This window comes from Meleagris gallopavo, chromosome 2 (genome assembly GCF_905368555.1).
Source record: "Meleagris gallopavo chromosome 2, MGAL_WU_HG_1.1, whole genome shotgun sequence".
Taxonomy (NCBI): Eukaryota; Metazoa; Chordata; class Aves; order Galliformes; family Phasianidae; genus Meleagris; species Meleagris gallopavo.
In genome coordinates, this window is record NC_139405.1 from 46,065,600 (window position 1) to 46,087,581 (window position 21,982).

The 21,982-nt window shown below is 39.2% G+C and overlaps 1 protein-coding gene across 14 annotated transcripts in view; it reads left to right on the forward strand.

The window, feature by feature from the left end:
* GRM1 (glutamate metabotropic receptor 1) overlaps positions 1 to 21,982 on the forward strand; it is a 178,855-nt gene that overhangs the window by 141,632 nt on the left and 15,241 nt on the right. For 13 of the 14 annotated variants that reach the window (XM_085216980.1, XM_085216982.1, XM_085216987.1 and 10 more), the window contains 3 exons: positions 1,025 to 1,193; positions 3,056 to 3,182; positions 7,808 to 8,738. In XM_085216980.1, coding sequence (XP_085073106.1) covers positions 1,025 to 1,193; positions 3,056 to 3,182; positions 7,808 to 8,738 — 1,227 coding nt within the window. The remainder of the gene's footprint in view (positions 1 to 1,024; positions 1,194 to 3,055; positions 3,183 to 7,807; positions 8,739 to 21,982) is intronic. The other variant, XM_085216991.1, reaches the window with a different exon arrangement.

Sequence of the window (21,982 nt, forward strand, 5' to 3'; positions counted from 1 at the left end):
TTTTTGCACCTGTTTGGAGCTCTGTTGAAATCAGCAGTGAGAGTTCCTTTTCCAGTGCGAGCAGTGAATCTGTGCAGTGGCATCGACGTTGTCTAAGCATGCACATTTGCAAGACCGAGATCTAAATACAGTTTTAAGTAGACATTTTTTAAAATTGTCTCTCGCTAGAGAGATCTCATAGATTCAGTTAACAAAATTGGGCATCCAGAGAGTAATTCTAGCACCTTTTCTCTGAGAACTGAGTTATAATTTTTGCGTATTTGAACCTCAACAGGGAAAAGAGAAATCATTGGATATTTCTCCCTGTTTGCCCAGAACCAAACATTCCAGTTTTATTTATAGCTCATACTTTGTTTACCTTTTATTCTTAATGTGAATACAGATAGGCAACACTCACTATAAACTAAAGCATCTTCTGTCTTGAGAAAATCCAGTAAGGAAAAACGAGGCAGTGAATTCCAGACCTGTAAAACAGAAAATGCTTTGTGATTTTCAGCTCCAGAGCTGAATTCTGGTTTGCAGCCCTCTTTTACCTCTCCTGTTCATACCTCCCACATAACTGGATTGCTAACTTTTCGCATCAATCTCACTGAGTTGGATAATGCAACTAGTGCCTACAGTTAGCTTATGACTTACCAGTTTAGTTAGGGTATTTTTGCTGGAAGACTACTTCAGGGTTCACAGCAGGAGCTATACTGCAGACAGCCTACATGTAGCCAGCAAGTGAATATTAATGATTCTGAAAAAATGGCTGAATAATACACCATCCAAACATTGCTTACATGTGAATTTTTAGCAGAGTTTGCTGTCTTTGTTGTACAGTTCTTCCTGGACACATAGGTTTTTTTACCCACTGTAAACGAGACAGGCACTCAATAACAACTTAGCAATAAGAGATGCTGTTTACTGTGATTCTATTGCAAATCCTGAAGTGTTTGGTGTTTCTGAGGAACTCTAGTCCACAGTAAAATTTTATCCTTTATACTGCAGGACAGTGACTCTCTTTCTATTTCTTCCTTTGAAGGTATGACATTATGAACCTGCAGTACATAGAGCCCAATCGCTATGACTATGTCCTCATTGGAACTTGGCACGAGGGGGTCCTCAACATTGACGACTACAGGATTCAGATGAACAAGAGTGGAATGGTGCGATCGGTGTGCAGCGAGCCTTGCTTGAAGGGGCAGATTAAGGTGTGTGCTAGACACTTTCTGCCATAAAAATCTGAATTACCTGGCAGTGCTCTTTCACTAAACTCAAGCAATCATCTATCACGACAAAGGACGTGTTACTTAGAACTTCCTTTTCTATAAGAAAGCCAAAAGGACAGAAGAACTCTTAGATCAATATTTTTTCTTAGTGTCCCATACAAAGGCCCATGCTTTCTAAAACTGCCTTTTGTAATGACACAGAATCTTCCAGGATGACAAGATTGAATTAAATTTCACCTTGTATGAGAAAGAGCAAAATTTTCATTTAGTCATTGTCTGCAATGGTCAGTGGCTGGGATTCGCTTGGGGAAAAATCCTTAAAATAATGTAACCCATGAGAATCCAGTATTTTGTTTCAACAATAACATCTACAAGAAAAAAGGAAAAAAAAAAGAAAGGCCCTGTTTATATCTCATGGTCACAACAGAAGGTATGGAAACAAAAACGAAATCACAAACAGTAGCATCTGAATCATGCTACAAATATTTTGCCACCTGCCATGTGTGGATGACATAAAGACATGTTCTACCACTATCAAAATATTATGGATGTTGTAGATTTAAAACAGCAAGAAGTCCATTCAGGAATATCACCTTAGAAATGCTTTTTCTTGTTAATTTCATACAATAGGAATATTTGCAGCTTTTAAATTGTATATTGCTACTATTAGCAATTGATGATTGATTATTTGGCAAAGGCTTAGTGAAATACTCCATCAAACCTGGAGGGGAAGAAGTATTGGTATTTACTGCCCTCCAAAACATCTTTTCTCTATTTTTGAGATTGAGCAGTTTGTGTATGTGTATATATGTAAACAACATGCATACAAAATGCCAGCTTCAGCTCCTGTTGAAATCTATTGGAAAATTTCCATAGAATGCAGGAGGAAATGTTAACACACACACACACAAGCCCACAAAGCCATCATTTCATCATTTAATAAAGCAAAATCTTTTATTTCACTTAACTCTGCATATTGATGGATACAAAGATCCTGGAGCGAAGGCTGAATTCCTCCTTTCTGACACAGGCAGAGTCTTTGGTGGAGCTCAAGATATCCTTAACCTTTCTTGCATCCCCCATCTAGTGAAACTAGCAGCCAAGATGAGGAAGCAATTTTCAGCATTGGATCACTGCATTTAGCAGCATTCACATGAGAGAAAGATACAGCTTTCAGGGACATTTGTCTCCAAAAGGGCTGCTCTGAACCGTGTTCTTGGTCACCACATACTGATTTTATTTTCTACTAGAACAAAATATATCCTTTTTAGGTTAATTTTTAATTTGCTCATATTTTAATTTCTATTTACACTGATGTGGTAAGCCCCAAAGAGACTTAATTGTAAATAAGAATTTGAGTGCCTATGCTTCTATCTGTGCATATATGTAATAACAATATATATGTAAATGCATGAATCACTCTTTGTTCTAACCTTTGACTTTGTTTACGGCTTTTTACTATGCAGAAGATATTAAGTGTTCACTGACCTGAACTATCTCCCAGATTAAACCTCCTCTCAAGTTTGATTGGAAATGTAACACTGTGCCACTGTACCAAAACAAAAAAATGGTTTTGTATTTTAAACTCAGGGAAGAAAGAACACCACAATATCAAATACCAGCACAGAACAAAATGAAATTATCCTAAGATATTATCCTTGAACACAATTGCTAGCACAGAGAGGCAGATACAGAATAAGGACAAATGTTTTGTCATTGTTTGCAATGTCCCACACACAGAAATCCTATCATATTTTAAACAATGCAGACAGTACGTATTTACTGTGGGAAGTTCTGTGCTGTCTTATACAGGATTGTTGCTGAGGGTATGTTTTGCATTTCAGGTGATCAGGAAAGGAGAAGTGAGCTGCTGCTGGATTTGCACTGCTTGCAAAGAGAATGAATTTGTTCAGGATGAATTCACTTGTAAAGCCTGTGAACTTGGCTGGTGGCCGAATGCTGAACTGACAGGTAGGGAGGTGTCCCTCAAAATGCGTTCCCTTTTGACAGGGTACAATAAGAATGGTGTGTGTTGAAGAGCAAGGTATTAACATGCAAAGATGTTAAAGGAGAAAACTTGAACACAATCCTAGGGCACATCAAGTTGAAATGTGCTATATCTTTTGGCTCGATACAACAGCAGTGACAATAAAAATAGTGAAATTTGTACCAAGATAAAATGATGTACTCTGTCTGTTCCTCCCTTTCAGTTAACATAAGTATTAATACAGCTGCTAAAAATACTAATGAACGTAGCAGAATTTGCTGCAATTTTAGCAGTGATAATCACAAGAGCTCAGAGCATCATTGTCAGATTGACTTGATACGCTTTCTGCTCATTCTATCATGCAATTAGTAATACTTCATTTGGAATTTCTGAGCTTTCAATAACTATCAGAATTTCCTTTAGTATAAACATCATTCTCTCTGCACCCACCACCACAGGGAGAATCAACATAATCCTAAGAAAGACAGACAAAAGAAAGGAAAAATTTGGAAAGGAAGAGCAAGAACTTGTCTTCCCTGTGTATATGCTTTAAATGAGTCGTATCCTATGGCGTCTTTCTCTTATTTTGTACCCATTAGGGGGAACTGCTAATACCTGCTCTGAGCTTTGCAGTAACCATTACCTCAAGGAAACAGATGTAATGCACTGAGAAGTACCACCTTGACCTTGGAAGCTGCTTTGTAAAGACCTTGCCCCATGTTGCATCTGCATATTTTCACTGCCAGGGCATCATAGTCAAAGAAACTATCTGATTGTGTAGCTAAAGAACAGCTGTGCAACTTATTTATTTTCCTTTAATATAACTGCATGGCAACTAAATGTTGCTGCAGCACTACAGATAGGTAAAGTGATATTAAGCAAATTCACTGAAGCCAAATGAACTTTCAGGAGATTTCTTCTGGAAGGGAAAAGTGGCCACTTCTCCAGCTAAAAATGTATTATAAATTACAAAACAAACAAACAAACAAACAAACAAAAAACTGGAAAAATTGAGCTGTTGCCTATTGCATTAGGGTTCCTTTTTGTTTTCTTTTGTTTTTGTTTGTTTGTGTGTTTGTTGGTTTGGGTATTATTTTGTTTAAATGGAAAATAAGCTAATGGTCATGTTCCAGGTGTGTGTGTGTGTCTACATCCCGTAACTCTGACTCAAACAGTCCCTTTCCCTCTCTTACTGTGATGTGCAATTGAACCTCTGTCAGCAAGTCTTGTCAGGATACAGAGATCTCAGTGATCATTCTGTTCTTTCAAGTTTCATTTAAATGGACTGTATGAAGAGGAATCTTTAAAAAATAACTTCCATAAGGGTCAGAGTTGTGGATAAAAATATTGTTATTCTAAACCCTAGAAAATCTAGAGCATATGGATTTATATATCTTGATTGCTGTAAAAGATCAAATTCAATGCCACTGTCTAGGACACCCATGTCTGCTAGTGTTAAATCAGAACCATGCTCTTTTAGTCTTGGAGGTTTGCAGAATTGTTTGTATCTACTATTCAGGGAAGGAAACTGGAGCTTCTATTTAATCAATAAGGCAGAACAAGAACATGGTGAGAGATCAATGTGCACTTGAATGAATATGGTTGCCCAAAATAGCTCAAAAGGGGGCATGTCAAAATGACAGGCACTGCTGAAAGGAGTTGAAGAAAACAAGAGTACTGGAAAAAATCTCAGAGGCATGTTGCAATCTATTAACTTTTAATGAAATCAGTAAGTGACCTACTGATTTGTGTTTCTTCTCAGCAAGGAGATTGGGCTTCTGCTGTCCTAAAACTGCAGTAGCATCAGTCAAATGATGGCACAGCCATCAACTGATTTCCTAGAGAACCTCAAAATGGCAGACTGTTTCTGTACAGCTTATTCACTCTGGGGAAATATTCTTTTTAACCCCTTCATAATCTACTCAAATTGCAGTAGGAATTACAAAGCTATGAAGAGAAACTACTAGTATCCTACCCTTTAGCAAAGGGAAATTCAGCTAGACAAACTCTGGCTTTTGGGCTTTGCTGGAATCTCCACTGGAACCTTTTAATTTGAAATTCCTTTTTCTTTCTAGCTTTTTTTTTTTTGCATCAAATATGTTTTTATAATTTTTTTTGTGTTGTATTCATACCCTTCCAGTCACTGTAGATTCTAGACACAGACATTAACATTTTGCATTCCAGATAGTATTTCCCTTTGCCTTAAATCATAAATGCTAAACATGTATGCAGTTTTATTCACAATTTTCCATTACAGATAGACTTTGAAATTACTAGACCTTTTAGGAAATGTGAATTGCATACTAACCTGTTTCCCAAGACATGCTTTTCAAGGTTCTCATTCTTTCCATTTGAAACTAGTCTATGCAGCTCAGCATTCCTTTCCTGATATTAAATTTTATTTTTAAATATAAAATATGTTTTCTTGTTTAGTTCCCCTAAAAATGGAGTTAGCAGACATAAAGAACTTCTCACCATAAATAACATAAACTGTATTTTTAACTTAACCTGTTAGTGACAAATAGTCACTAACAATAGTACCTTAAGGTCTTGTGCCAAGAAGAAGGGCCATCCTTTATGGATCATAAGCTGTATAAGAACAGTGAATATCAAGCTAGTAAACCCAGTTTTCTTCACATTAAACAAGCAATAAAACAAGATAGGAGAGGAAGTTTTCATAGAAATATTATGAAATGAATTACCTGGGATGCTTTAATGACCTCAGAAAATATATTGGAGAGTTGTATTGGTTTTGCAGTATGAATATAATTTTAAAAAGTTAAAAAAAAAAAAAGAAGAAGAAGAAGTGAAAATCGATTAGCTTTCTACTCAGGGAAATGATTCATGGTTAAACTGTAGGGACAATAATAGATGAAGACTACCAAACAGCTTTTTATTAGAAACTTTTAACAATGAAGCTTTTGCTACTGATCATCTACTTTTAAAAATTTTCAGTATTTTTTTTAATACATATACTCTGTAAGCATACTGTTTCCTGAGTATCCTCCCCCTGTCTCAACACGCTTCCTGAGTCCACTGTCTCCTAGCTGGCAAATGATCCACCTTCACAGATGCTGACAACCAACAACTGTTTGCTGATATAAGCAGTGAAGGCACTTTTTTTTTGCAATGTTTGTAGCATATGTGGCTCTTGGGGCTTGCCGTTGCATAGGAATTGCACTGATGCAACAAAACAGGTTTCTAAAACCTTGCACTGGGTAAGCTTAAAGCGATCAATATACTTACCCACATGCTGAATCAGGGCTATGGCTCTGAACATGTTGTTTGAGACTAAATGAGTATGGCTTACATTGCTAAGCACACATTGAAATGTAAGCCTTCCAGCAACCACCGACTTGCTTCTTGTTAAAGCAAAGAGCTTTGCATGCGTTAATCAAGGAACAGTTAGTTCAGTTTTATATCAAACTAAGAGCCAATTCCCACCCTGGGCAGCTGCAGCCAGTGGCTAGAGGCTCCTAATTCTAGTAAAATACCACAAAAATACTGGTTGGAAGAACAGTTTCTCCCCACCTGCCTGAATCCTGAGCAAAATTCCTTCTCCTTATAAAATATGACTTCCAGATGCATGTATCATCATTCTTATTGTTCTTGATGTTACAGGCGATGCATAACATTACCTGTATTTAAATCAGATCAGTACTTTTAGATACAAAGAGTTCAGAATGATAAGGCATTCTTTCCTTTCAAATGACATTGGAAGACATTAAAAGTCTGTGCAGAAATTTTCCATGTCAGGACTTTGCCTCAGGCTGACTCTTTTACTCTTTTTTTAATCTTTTTTATAATTTCAACTAAACCCTTTTCTTTTCTTTCTGACAGTGATATCACACAAAATATTGTTTGCTCAGCCCTGATCTATACCTCGACTTATTTATTCTGTATTTAAAAGTGACAACTTTACATTTTTTTTAATGAGTATTATTGATAATATTTTTCTTTGTCATCACGTGGAAGATGTACCTAGATTGAGAAGAATTTGGGTGTCAGAAGCTTTCATACAGGATGATTTCTGCAGATATGCACCATACTGAGGATGGAACGGCTGAGTGTGGCTTTTCTCTTAACAAAATCAAGACCTTACTAAGATTCAGCAATAAGGCAGAGTTAAAAAAAAATACTTTTTTTCTTATAGAATCACCTTCAGAAAAAATGTACTGTTCTTTATTCTTATTTTGATAAAGATTAAATTAACTTGGGGAGGTTAAATGCTGCCATTCTGCAATAATTCTGTCCCTATTGAAATGAAGTTTTCGTGGTGTTTGTCTGTGATCTGTTTCCAGCCCTGCCTTTGGTATGCTGGGCTTGTCAGCACGTCTTCCAATGAATATTAGAAGAAATTTTGTAAATCTCGTTTCTCTTTGTAGCATCATAAGCCAGTGTTTGACTCACTCAGAACTGATGGCTATTTTTTGAAAATATTTCATCTAATCTTTCCTATGTTGTGGTTCACTCATTTGTAAAGTGGTTTTAATAATCCATGACATATAGGCAAAAGCTAATGTTTGGATTATACTGGAAGCCAGAAATAAAAGTTCTCTCTTCAAGCAGATAACTTTCTAACATTCTGTTTCTTTTCTGTACACTGCAGGCTGTGAACCCATTCCTGTAAAATACCTTCAGTGGAGCAATATAGAATCTATTGTGGCTGTGGTCTTTTCCTGCCTGGGGATCCTGGTCACCATGTTTGTCACCCTTATCTTTGTGCTCTACAGGGACACTCCTGTTGTCAAATCCTCCAGCCGGGAGCTCTGCTACATAATCCTTGCTGGCATCTTTCTGGGTTATGTCTGCCCTTTCACCCTTATTGCTAAACCCACCACGATATCCTGCTACCTCCAGCGCCTTCTGGTGGGTCTCTCTTCTGCCATGTGCTATTCTGCCCTTGTGACCAAAACCAACCGCATTGCACGCATTCTGGCAGGCAGCAAAAAGAAGATTTGTACCCGCAAGCCACGCTTCATGAGTGCGTGGGCCCAAGTGGTCATTGCCTCCATTTTGATCAGTGTGCAGTTGACACTGGTGGTCACGCTGATCATCCTGGAGCCCCCGATGCCCATCCTCTCCTATCCCAGCATTAAGGAAGTTTACCTTATCTGCAACACCAGCAATTTGGGTGTCGTGGCTCCCGTGGGCTACAATGGACTCCTCATCATGAGCTGCACTTACTATGCCTTCAAGACTCGCAATGTGCCTGCCAATTTCAATGAGGCCAAGTACATTGCATTCACCATGTATACCACTTGTATCATCTGGCTGGCTTTTGTGCCTATCTATTTTGGGAGCAACTACAAGATCATCACCACTTGTTTTGCAGTGAGCCTGAGTGTGACAGTGGCCCTGGGGTGCATGTTCACTCCTAAGATGTACATCATCATAGCCAAGCCCGAGAGGAACGTCCGCAGTGCCTTCACCACCTCAGATGTGGTGCGTATGCATGTCGGGGATGGCAAGGCACCTTGCAAGTCCAACACTTTCCTCAACATATTCCGGAGAAAGAAACCAGGGGCTGGAAATCCAAAGTAAGTGCTTGACTGAAGGTACACATCTGTCTCTATTATATGTCCCTCTCTTTGCCATCCTATCTTGGTTGACCATATTTTTCTGAATAGTAAGGTATGTAATGTTTCTTCATCTCATGTGTAGCAGAAAAGGTAGAAATTATCCTTTATATCTAAATTTTGGATGGATGTTGATATGTTGCTTCTCATTTTCTGCACTGTTCTAAAGGCAGTCCTGTATAAAACTCCCTCTACCTCTAGGACAGATCAGGCAGTGGGAGAGTAACTAATTTCCAAATTCATCTTCTTCCGTCTCTCCCTGCGTGCAAGAGGGGACTCAAACCCCTATGAACAGTTGCTCTGCATTGCTCTCCAAGCCAAGGAGCAAGAGCTGCCTTTTAGGAAAACGAACCAGAAATCTGTGTTTGAGTGGTTGTAAATCAAGTGTAGTTGTCTGAGGCCACTGGGGTTAGTTTGTGAAAGCTGAAGTTTGAACATTAGTTTGTAATTGTAGTGTTTTGTTACAGTCCACTTGATTGTCATCTGAAAGCACCCTTCATACCATTCCTATGATCTATTTAATACTCAGAATTATGAGCAAGTCTCTTAATCATCAGCACTGTAAACTTGTCCATGTTCCCAAACCAAGCGCTTGTGTGAAAAGTTGCACTAATGGTGAATATGGGTTTGCATTCACATCTGTTAAGCTTCTGTTATTCCTCTTGCTAAAAATTGAAAACAGCCGAACTGCAGTAGAGGGAGAGACAACAGTTGCTTTCAACATCTTCCTGTGAGCAGCAGTCTCAATGTTTATGCTTTTTATTGTCTTATCTCATTTTCATCTTTAAAGAAGCACAACGTGACTAGACATGAACTTAGTTTTTTTTTTTCTCACAATTTAAAATAAATGTCAAAATAATAAAGAACCAGCGAAGTCCACATTTTTTAGTTTCCTGATTGAATTAAATTCAGTTAATTTCCATCTCTTTGGGATCTGTAGGTTTCTCTGAGTGGCATGCACTGGTTTTGATTTTGTTTGCATAAGAACTACTTTTGCTTGTTTGTATGGGAACTGCTGAATCACAGCCTGAACCTCTGATTGAACACCTGAGGCAAGCAATGAGTCAGCCTTGGGAGCACAGGTGAAGACAATTCTCCTGCGCTACCAGAAGGGGTGGAGCCTGGCTCTACCTCTCCTAGACCCCCATCTGAAGAGCTGACTTAAATGGGGAAGGGTCTCTTTTGGAGATTGCTCCTTTTGGAGTCTTCTCAGCAAGCTCAGTACAAGGGTAAGCTTTCCATCCATTTTTCTTTAGCATAATAACCTGTTTAACTTTCCTGTATATTTCTTAATTATAATATCTGTATATTCATTGATTACACACATGTTCTGGAAATGGAAGGGCAAGGCTGAAGGTAATATCATACAAAACAGACAAGATATTAGCAAAGAAATGAATGAGTCCATATGTAACCTGAATACACAACTCCACTGTTACATGGAGTTTCAACTCCCAAGCTATTCAGAGAGAGAGCTGGGAGTAGAAGGCAGTTATGAGGGATCCCCTTGCAAGGAAACAGACTCTCTTTTATGGTGGACTGCCCAAAACCTTGATTTCCTTGCTCAGATGAAGCTTCATCTTCTTTCCTCTCATTCTGTGAAGACTGGATGGGGTCTTAACACGTTTGTAAGAAACAAGAGTGGTGTGTTTGCAGCATAGTCTCTAGCTGTTGATATCTTTAACAAAAAAGATATCAACAAAAAAGCTGTTGATATCTTTGACAAAAAAGAACTATTGAGTATTTTACATCATGAGTGACTTAGTAAATAATTCTTTGTAGTGCTCACTGTTCTTCTACCTTCCTGAAAGAATATTACGCTTTAAAAAAATACAGAGATGCTGTACTTAAAATCCAGTTTGTAATATGAGAAAATATTTCTTCCTCAACAACAGAGCTTACCTGAGCTTTTAGGAAAAATCTTGTTGCATAATTTTAACAAGGATTTCTTGACCTCTGTTGAGCCTGTTTGAGTAATATATAGCCAGGAAGCCCACAGATTTTTAAGGACTAAAAACTCAACAATTATTTGCTATGAGTTTAATTTTTCTCTGATGTTCAGAATCCAGCTCATCTGTAAAGCAAAAAAAAAATACTGAGGAAACCAACTTGCTAGAACTTTACAAGTATCTAGCTAACTCAAATATATGTTTGTATCCTTCCTGAAATTGGACTCGAAATAATTGAAACTACCAACAGGAGCAGTCTCTGGGAAAATTTTTCATGTTTTTCATTACCTGAAAAAACTTGGGATTTATTTTCCAGTTTTCTTTCAATAATTTAAATTATTTGTTTGTTGCTAGGCTTTTTTTATTCTGTAATTGGCCTTCCCTATAGCCTCATGTCCCTCTCTGTAAGTGACAGGTAGTGTTTCACTTAGAAGATCTGTTTTCCAGCTGCTTTTTTTTGTTTTCTTGTCATCTGTTCTTTTGCCTGCTGGCTAGTTTTTCTACTTTTTAATTTTCATTCCTCTTTGGACTGATCCTGTCTGTTTATCTAGTGAATTCCAATTTCTCCCCCTAAACAGAAAAGCACATTCATTTACATTAAACTTGTGTGCAGATGTGGATTTAAATTGAGTTAACTTTAAAACTGGGAACCAGTTTGTTTGCAGGGGCAAGTCAAACTGATATAAACCTTGCACTTGCCTGCAATGTTGTGCAATTAGCTTAGCTAGTGTAAGTTTGGAAGCATAGCAAACCAACCAGCTTTTCCTTTTTCCTTCCTGAAGGAGAGCAGAAGAATTAACCAGGGAAGTCTGTTAACATGGGATCTATTAGTCAATAGACAACTTCCCACTGCATCTAATGCTGATACAGAGGTCAGAATATCCTTTTGAAAAATGGCTATCTCAGCTGAACTACCAACACAGTTCCAATGAAGATGTTCAGTAACATTGATCTTCGCTTAAATAATAAATTGTGTTGCCTTTCCTTATCTGTGGCACTCTGAAATGCTGTCTGTAATCATAAGGGTATGAACTCTTGTATTTGGTTGAGTTAAATTGTAAGCAGTTACAGACAGCACTGTTTTAAACGGAGGTGGTTGGGAGGTTTCCATGGGGTACACTTTCCATCAGAAAATTCTGGTCCCTTAAATTGTTTCAGAGAATTAGATTTTGTCAGGAAGGATGCTCTTTGTGCCAGAAAGGTTGTGCTTTTTTTTTTTTTTAATCCCTTGAATGGGGATGAAGAAATTAGAAACTGTGAGGGAATTATACCACAATAGTCGCTAGGACTGTTAAGGTATTCACTTAAGAGCATCTCCTTCAGAACTCAAGTGAATGCCCTATAGCTGCACCATGCACTGTTCCAGGGCAAATCTCTCCCTTTCTCTCTGTTCTTGACCATCAATGTGTCCTGGAAAAGAGAAAGTCCTGACAGAAACCCTAGAGATATGCTCTGTATTATTCTGTGAGACAATTTGAATCTGGGTCTGAGAGATCCCTAGTGAATGTTGTCAGTACTAAGATACTGTCAGTCTCTTCCACTTGTCAAATGAATATTTAAATATTTATTAAAAATGGAACAGCTCCATCAGAAGAGAGAGAGTGATCTCTGCTGCTTTTATTGGAGCTGTGTGGGGGCATTTATTGCTGGCGTGTGCTGCTTGGTGACATTACAACATCCGTTCTGTCTGTTACAGGATGATGACATAGCAGCATTTTTTTATGAGTCTTTTTCATCTCTTTTCCAGCTGTGAGACTATAACTTTCTGATGTAGACCTTGCTGTAATATCTGATCACTGACTATGAATGCTACTTTGGTCTGTGAAGGTCAATCATACTGAAGAGCAGCACTCCTATAAAGTACCTGTAAGAAACAAGGGCAGATATGTAGGAGGGAGGACCAAGGAGGGATGCAGCCCCACCTATCTAGTGCAGCTCAATTGAAAGTGCATTCCTACATCTTCACCGTAATTGCCTCCAGCACTCTTCTACAACGTAAATCACCAAGGAAGTGGTGCTTCTTTCTGGTCTACATGTGGAAAAAATAACCAGTGATACTGGAGATGGTAATATTCAGGATTCTCCACCCTTCTCTAGCTATTGCTTCAAGTGGACCCTGTTTGGCCCACAGGAGGCTGGAGGATCTCTTGCATTGCTTTTCTATAGTCTGCACATGCACTTCAGATAGAGCTTGAGATGCACAGCAAGACTCACTTCTTTCCCATACTTCCTGCTAAGAGGGAATTGGAATAAGTTCTATGTGGGTAATTAGCTAATAGGTGGGTAATAGCAAATAGGTTTGGTGGTAATGCTAAGCAATTGCTTTGGTTTTCATGTATAAGTTGTTTAAATTTTTTGATTAAGAGTCTAGGTCTGGACAGAATTTTAGTGCACTGTGAGTCAGAAGTAAGGATTTGGCAAAATTTGAGTTGAAGGAAAAGCGGGGTAGCAAAGACTCACTGTGTGGTCAGGACTTCGCATTAATGTTTGAGTCATCTCTATACCCCCTTCTACCTTTAATATATCTGCATTCAATTATTTTTCCTTCAACTGCCTGCACTGAAAAATGAATGACTGTTTTCAAATACTTCTAAGCGCATATTTTTTTAATTTATTTTTTTGACATTTTGTCTGTCCATGCCTCTAGGTTGCTCTCTAAGCAGTGACTTAAGCCGAAGGTCTCTCAAAAGGACTGTATTTTTCTCCAATAAAAGGGTCAGGCAACCCAACATCTCCAACTATGTTGTCCCTGACTTTCTGTTTCTGATCTTCATCCACTCTCTATGTGGACTGTGAAATTTAGTTGGGATTCAAGTTTCTCAGCTATCTCTAGTAATACATATGCTCCCTTAACAGGGCTTAGGGAACCATGTGCTTTTTTTTCTCCTGCCAGTTATAAAATTGTCTCCAGGTGTTCATAAATTACTCTTTCTCTTTAAAAAGACTTGCTGAGTTGCTATTTCATCTTGAGCAAGCTGTGATGGTATGCTACATTTTTCTGGGAGTTGCTTCACTTGGCAACTCAGAGTCCAGAAAGGCTTTTGGACTTCACCTCCTTCTATTTCAGAGCCTCCCACGGACAAACAGCAAGGGGAATCTTAGCATAACTACAGTCAGAATGTAGGACACTGTTTCACTTGTGGTGGTTGGAGGAAGCAAATGTACTGTGCAGCATGGCAGGAGTTGAAGCTTCCAGAAACAGAGTAAATGTTCAGCATGTTCAGTTACAGTCAAACCAGTGTGGATTTTTTTCTTACATCCTCTCAGTTGATCCAAATCAAGCCTCTCATCATAGGAGGAGATGGCTGGGAGTACTTTTTTCTCGTTCTTACTGGAGTAGTAACTCTAACTGGAGTTACTACTCCAGGCAGTCAACAAGCTATCTTAAGTAAGGGGTTATGGAGGCAAGTGGATAAGGGAGAGAAGTAGGAACAGAAAATGAACAAAAAAAAAAAAAAAGAAAAAATTTTAATGCAGGGAAGACAATGTGTTTTGTCCTGACCTCTGTGAAATCAAACAAAAACAATCAGTTTGGCACAGCTGTGAGGAGAATATTTCACTATGGTTAAAATGCGTCAAAAGATCTGAAACAAGAAGGCTTAGTGGAAAGTGCAAGGAGAATTGATAATATCCATTGTATCTTCTCCTGTGAAATGGAATGTATTTCTAAACTCCAGGACGTGAGCCCAATCCGAGAAGTCTGCAATATAGTTTATTTTCTTCAGTCCTAAACTGCAGTACATAGCATGCAGCATGTAAGAGTTATCTTTAAATATTTGTTGTATAAGTTTCTCTGGTGTAGCTTTATCTTCCTATGACACATCCAGATAAGTATAAGATGATCACTGAATCTAATAGGAAACAGACTAGCTTGTTAACAGTTGAGAATATTAAATTGATGCAGCGAGCAAACTTCACAAGTACTGTGATATCCATAATAATGACATGCCCTTTATTTTAACCATAATATACCCTGGAACACACTAAATTTAAAGCTTTCAAGAAGAGCTTTAAATTTGCAGTGTGCACAGCTGTTCTGCTAAGGCTTTATGAGAGACTTTTGAAGCAGCAGAGAGGTTGTGATCTCCTGCTAGTTGCAAATAATGCAAAGAATAAATGAGGGGGGAAAAAAAAGTAATACAAAACAGGTTACTTTGTCTATTTATTCATTTGTCATTGTATGCTTGATCTCCTCAATAACCCAGCAATAAGTGAAGTCTAGGTCTCATTTCTGGTGCAACCTGCAGGGCACAGTGCTGGTCCACAGCCATACATGTGTGGCTGTGTGTCCCCTAGCTGCATGTCAGGGCATCATGACCACAGGGCTCTTGATCTGTCCCTGTATCCCCCCTAGAGTATATCACAGGGCGGATGCTCCCATTGCTGGACAGATGCTGAAGTGGCAGATTTGGTTTGGTTCCCTGGTGCCACAAATGTCATGAGGAAAGCCTTTCCAGGTCACCTCCATCTCTGTGCTTGCTGAAGCCCTTCCCAGTTGTTGTCTAGATTCTGTGTGCAGTTAAGTCCTTTGCCCTTTTCTGAGGCTGCATTACTTTTTGGGGAAAGTAACTTGTATGCTCACAGGGGTGACTGAAGGTTTTAATGCCAAGCATCTCTCTCAGCAGTTGGTAACTTTGCTGGGCTATTTACCAGGCTTAAAACATTAATGATTTTGTGGACACAGCACTGTGACAAGCAGCAGCTCTTACCCTGTTCTCTCATAGATGTGATGTGAATTTCAAATAAGAAAATTTAACAAACTCAGTCAAGCTGTTCAGTCCTTGTCAGCGTATTGATTTAAGTGAATATTTAAAGCTCCCAGAAGACAGTTACATATTTCCAAAGGGGTTCTTACAATTGATGTGAAAGATTAGAAACACCGAGTAAGGGAGTTTGCAACTTAAGAATCTAGCAGCTGCATCTTCTAGCTTCACTGCAGCATTGCTCATTAAGTTTGAGATATCCAATTATAGTTAATAGCGTGACACAACTTAAATTTACATTTGCTGTAATATAAATGATGTAACTCAGTCCTAAGTATCTGACAAAGCATAAAATAGATGATAAATAAGTCTGAGTCACTTCCACATTTTATTTCTAGTGATATAATAAATACTAAAAATCAAATTAATTTAAAAACCAGATATGGCACGTGTATACCGAATTACATACCAAGATGCATGTCTGCTTGTATTTTTGCAATATAACCAGTATGGAGACATAATTTTTCTTTTTCTTCTAATGAGGAATAAAGGAAAATGCTAAACAAGTCGCTGTAAGTTTTCCTTGTCAATTAGCCCACCTAAAGATCATCCCAGCACATGCATAGCCAATTATATTTCACTCCTAAGATGAGAGCACAATCAAGTATCTGATACCATTGGGATAGTTGTCATGAAGTATGAGCTTACATGAAATGAAGCACAAGTCATCTGGCAGTTTAGGCTTATTTCTCTAGTTTCCCTCCAATGATCAATCAGAGGGTAGCCAAGGCCACATTGAAAGGAAATAAATTACAGAAATTCTGAGATGAGGTTCTTCAGAAGCCTCCTAGTAAGGGCAGTGAGCATAGTTCGTCCTCCCCCGCCACTACTCCCCTCCAGACAAAACCCAAGTAATAATGAATTGGTATACAGGGCAGTGTACCTGTACTCTGAGACCCAGCCATATTTCTGCTGCTTCTTCATTGCTAGTTTTATTTGGGTGTTCCCTTTAGGTGAAAGGGCTGTTGTGTAAGATTTTACATCATTTCCTTTCTTTCTCAGAACTTTCTATTCCTGGGCTTTTGCCACTGTCTTTTCATGGCTATTCTCTGCTCTTCCAAGAGATTTGACAGGAAATAAACATAAGGAATGGTGTCTGAATGGTTCTTACTAAAGGAGTAATGGAGAACTTCTAACTACAGCTCCTTCTCCTCTTTTTCTGCTCTTGGGATGCAGAATCATAAACATGTTTTACTTTGGGGCACTGCCGTAGCACCACACTGCTCTTATAATGAATCCCAACACATAAATACAATGATGCATAGACATCCGATCATGTCAGAGGGGAACTTTATGGTTATGTACCACTTTCTCTGCTTCCTGACATAAGAGCAGCAAATGCACAACTACAGAAAGCCTAAGGGAGGCCAGAATCTTTCTTGGCATAAAACTCAAGAGTAGGAACACCACTTGTAATTTAATTTCTTGCTTGACTGGATCACTTATTACATTTCCTTGTAATTTTTGAATTTGTGTATATTATTTATTGCATTTTTATTCTGAATCGCTGTCAAAACAATCCAGTTAGGATGCTATAAAATGCACCAACTCAATAGTGAGTGATAAAAACAATTGTCTTAGCATGTAGGTATAAGCAAATGCTATTTATCTGCTTAGCACCATTAACTCACATTGTTTTGATCAGAGTTCTCTCTATGAGAAAAATAAGGAAGTTCTGGAGTGTCAAATAAGTGTTGTTAAGTACTTAAAAGCCTGGATATTTCCTTACGTTTCCTACATTATACTCCAGCTTCCATAACAGCATGCTTAGGATACAAGGCATTCAACTGGAAGATCTGAAATAGCATTTTAAAAGTGCAATTGCCATTCATTTATTTAATTTAGATTTTTTTTTAGAGAGCGGAATAAAGAACTAACATGAAAAGTCTCTGAGAGGCTACTGTAAGATTTTTGTCAAGATTGCATTTTACCTCCTTCATACCTTCAAAGGTGTGATGTGTCAGCCATGTGCTTCAGTTATCCACGTTCCATCAGCAGAAGCAAATAGAGGTGTGATATTTCATGAACACATAATAATTCATGTATGGATACTTGCAAGAATAAACTCAGGATATTCTGTAAGTGTTTATTCTGTGGGGATCTCTGAGCCTTGTGATTTCATACAGTTCTGAGCTAATTTAGAGGTGAAAAATAATTCAGGTACCAAAGGATGTATTTTCTCTCTCTGATATTCTCTGGATAAGGTAAAGATATAAAGACAGGCACTATAAATGCTTATATACAGTTAAAGCAATGTTATTTTTTTTCCCTGAAGTCAAGATGTAGTCTGAAAGATATTCTTGATTCATACTAAGAATTCAGTGCAAAGCTACCGGTATGAAATACACAACTGCTGCTAATTTATTTAATCCTTTTTCGTGCCTGGGGACACAAACGCATGTCCCAAAGAAGACAGTGCTCTTGTATGTCACCTCTTTTACTGATGTGAAAAGTATCTCACATTCTGACTTGTCTACTAAGCTTATGCCTGCCTGCAGTGAACACCTCCTTAGCTCAGGGGTACCCCACGTAATCAAGTGTGGCAAGCCAAACTGGAGATGACACCTGCTGATAGAGCACCTGACTTCTGGCAAACCTTTGTAGCTTACAGGTGAGGCATAACCCCAGAGAGAGACAATGTCTCAGATAAAGAGCTAGAATTCCCAGGTCAGGCATGCATGGTTTTCCGCACAGTTAGAAAGAAAATCTTCTGAGTAGGTTTTAATACCAATTATATAATGTTAGTCTCTATATTACTCTATGTTTCATTAGAGAAACATCTTTGAAGCCTTTGGTGGAAAACACGAGCATATACATTTTGTGTGCATGTGAGGAAGCCCACACATTGATTTGTCAGTTGATGTCTTAGGGAGCAAATTTATCAGGATGTCTATTGTCACCTAGGCACAAAAACCTGTCCATCCTGACTTATGCTGTCTGTGTAATCCCTTTTACGGTGAGGGTGGTGAGGTGCTGGACCAGGTTGCCAGAGATGTGGTGGATGTTCCATCCCTGGAGACCTTCAAGGCGAGGCTGGATGAGGCCCTGGGCAACCTGATCTAGCCGCACGCATCTCTGCTCATTGCAGGGGAGCTGGACTAGATGACCTTTAAATATCCCTTCCAGCTCGAAGGACTCTATGATTTCTATAAATTTAGGATGCTCTCCAAGGCTATTCCCTATCTCAGGGATGGTTTTGAAAAACAAATTCTCACCAGTGTTAGCCCAGGTTACCCCTCTCACTGTTGTACTCTTGGAGCTACAAGTAGTTTTTGCAAATGGGAGTCTTAGTAAGGTTTTGAAACAAAAGCAAAGCAGTCTCAGCTTGCATATGCCCAACGGTATGTATGAATATCTACCATTTGCACCAACCTTTGTGAGACCACAACCTGCAGGCATTTTTGCCTTATCATTATCAACATCTGAATTTCAGCTATTACAGAACGTTGCACATTAACCAGCCACCTGCAGAAGCTCATTTTCCATAAAAGACTCCAGAAATGCAGACACATTCATTTACAAATGCCTGTATGACCTCCTCCAACATTTAATGCCATCCAAAATTACAATCCTTATGTTCATTGACCACAGATGGAGATGTGGAGATTGGTACTTGTTATGGTGTGTGGCAAAGCTGAGGCTGACTCCTGGTGGACTGTTCCAAAATCTGGATGTATTCTTTGCTAAATGCCTGTGTCACTGCTATTTTCTCTGAAGAGAACAAAAAGTAGTTCTGTTTTTGTCTGGTGCTTTGAGAGTTTGGAAACAGAATAATGAGGAGTTTCAAAATCTCTATCTTTGCTTCCTGCTTGACTTTGTTGGGTTTTTTATTTTATTTTATTTTTTAGCCAGTAAGGTTGTATGTGTTTCAGGAGATGGGTGAAAAACAGTTTTCCATCTGCCCCAAGTACTGTTAACATTCAGAGCAGAGATCACGTTCTTTTATGTTCTCCCTGTTATTAGATTAGCATCATCTGAACACCAAATAGGCAAAATTAGCATTACCAGTTTTTTTGGGGGGGATTTCCAGTTCCAAGTCTGAAATTCTGCAGAACAGGCATTCACTGTCAAAGCATTACTAATAATTGTAGCTAACAATGCTGTTTATGTCCTCTTATCTTCCCGCAGGACTCTAAACATTAAATGTGGGCTGAAAAGGAAAGCAAAGTAAATTGTATAAATAGAACATTCTATCTCCACCTTAGAGTTATTAAAGGGCATTTAATTTTGAAATAAAAAGTCAGCTAATTCTTCAAAGTGTATACGTTCTCTGGCATTCAGCTTCCCACACCTGACAAGCATAGGTTAAAAGACATTCTCACTATAAGCAGCAAACAATTGTGCAGGCTCGAAGTAATCACACAATTTGTCACTTTAAAGCCCACTTGAAAACTAAAAGCTCCAGGATTCTTATAACTGCATTATAAACAATTTACTATCTCTAGCTTATTGCTTCAGCTATCTTTTCTTAAGATGTTTCCCCTTCTCTACTCTGCAGCTCTTCCTTTGTGATATGCAGGATGTGTTTTTTTCTTCCAGCTTGCAAAATTAACCTTACAGAAGAGGGGAGTAAAAAAACATCGAATCATTGTCCGGTGTTTTGTCCTTCAGCTCAATCTCTTCGAGGTCAGATAAACACTGATGTCAGCACCAGGGAGGCTGTCCATGCTGTCCCTGGTTTGGGGAGCAGGGTGCAAGTTGTCCCTTTCAGCAGCAAGCCGTTAGATTAGCTCAGCTCTGTTACAGCACCACAGCTGGAGATGTCAAAGCTGATCTTAACCTCTAGCAAAACAAGTGCCCCCAATCTGATTCTGGCAGCTTTTTGCTAGTCAATGGCTTGCTGCTGTTTGCAGTTTCACTTTGGTCAGTTCTGTGTTTCCCCAGAGAATCACAGCTCAGTGTAAATGCCCATCTGTGAGCTGCCCTCCAGCTGAGACATCCCCCTCCTTTTGACCTAGCAGAGTGTTTACAAACTGTAAATCTTTCCTTATCAGCAGTGTGTTATAGCATGGAATTTCTGCTCTTGCTGCTTTCTTGCTTTAAGCTTTGGTTAGGCTTTCACTCTACTTCTATAGAAAACATCCTTTTCAAGTTCTCTTTTGGCCACTTCTTTTTGTGACACAAATAGATTGTTTCAGGTCATTTGGTGCAGGCATTTCAGGCTGGCTTACAAACCTTATATCCCCAGATTGAGGACTGCTCAGGAACTGAAACTTATTCCCCATTAGTGTCTTCATCTCAAATTCCCCAAGCCAGTCAACTAACCAGAAGCCGAGCAGCAAAATATCTCCAAATCAACCGATACCACTAACAAAAAAAGAGCACAAATCCCAGTGTCTGCACAGTCCCCGCCCCCTAAATTAATCTACCTTGAACAGATGAGGGGCAGGAGAAATCAGGTGAAAAGGTCAAGCATGTGGGAGCTGTCCCCAGCTCTGTGCCTCAGAAGCAGGTTGAAGCTGTAGGAGTGCGGAGACAAGTGAGATTCTCAGAGGGTTGTATGGGCACAGGCTGGGCTCACAGGTATGCAGCAGGGGCCTTCAAGTGGATGTGAAGAGTGGCTCCAGGGATATCAGCAGTCCCCAGGCAGTGAGCAGTCCTCCTTTACTTTTTCATGTTCTCCAAGACCTCAATTATACACACAGCTCAGCTTTTAGGTCTGTATCTTACCTCAGAAATGCCTCCTGCTGCTATCCTGGACAGCCAAGAGATTTACCTGTGGCTTCTTTGGGCTATCGTAGCCTGTAAATCCAAAAATGCTTTAAACTATTCTAAGCCAGGAATGACACCCAAAGCCTTCTTTACACCACATTACCCCTTCACCTACACAAGAAGTACAGGGCTGCTGTGAACTGTAGCAGAGAACCTGCTTTTTTAGGCTCAGTTGTGACCCATATTAATTGTCCCCATCATTCTCTGCCAGTTCATTGAGCAATTGCACCCAGGGCTGTGCTGGCACAGAGGGGCAGGTGGAGCTGGATGTCCTCCCAGGCACACAGCTGGCTTGTACTGGCCTGCAGTTATACCAGGGACAGCCATAGCTGTGTCTCCACTGTGCAGCTCTATGGAGTTGCTCTGAGCATCCTGCTGGGACTGCCCAGAGACCCCTCTGTCCTCTTCAGCAGATGCCCACACTTCAGAAAAAGCACACTGCAGGATCCCTCCTGCTCCGCAGTCCTCTGTGGGTAATAATTACCTGCATGTCTCATTGTGCCTGGCAAGGGCAAATGACCCTATAAGCTCCCTTCTACTTACAGCTCTCTCTGCTCCACAGCAATTAATGATTTCTTTCCAAAAACTGCCACTGACCAATTGATTAGTATAATTAAGTTAAAGCTCAGAGCAATTATTTCTAACCTTGTGTTTTAAAAATTAATTTGTACTGAAAACCTGTCTATCTTCCCAACTTCATCTATTGCTTTAATGACATACATTGCAGAACTCTTCTATCTGATCCTGCCTCCTACAAAAGTTATTGAAATTCAAGTCCTCT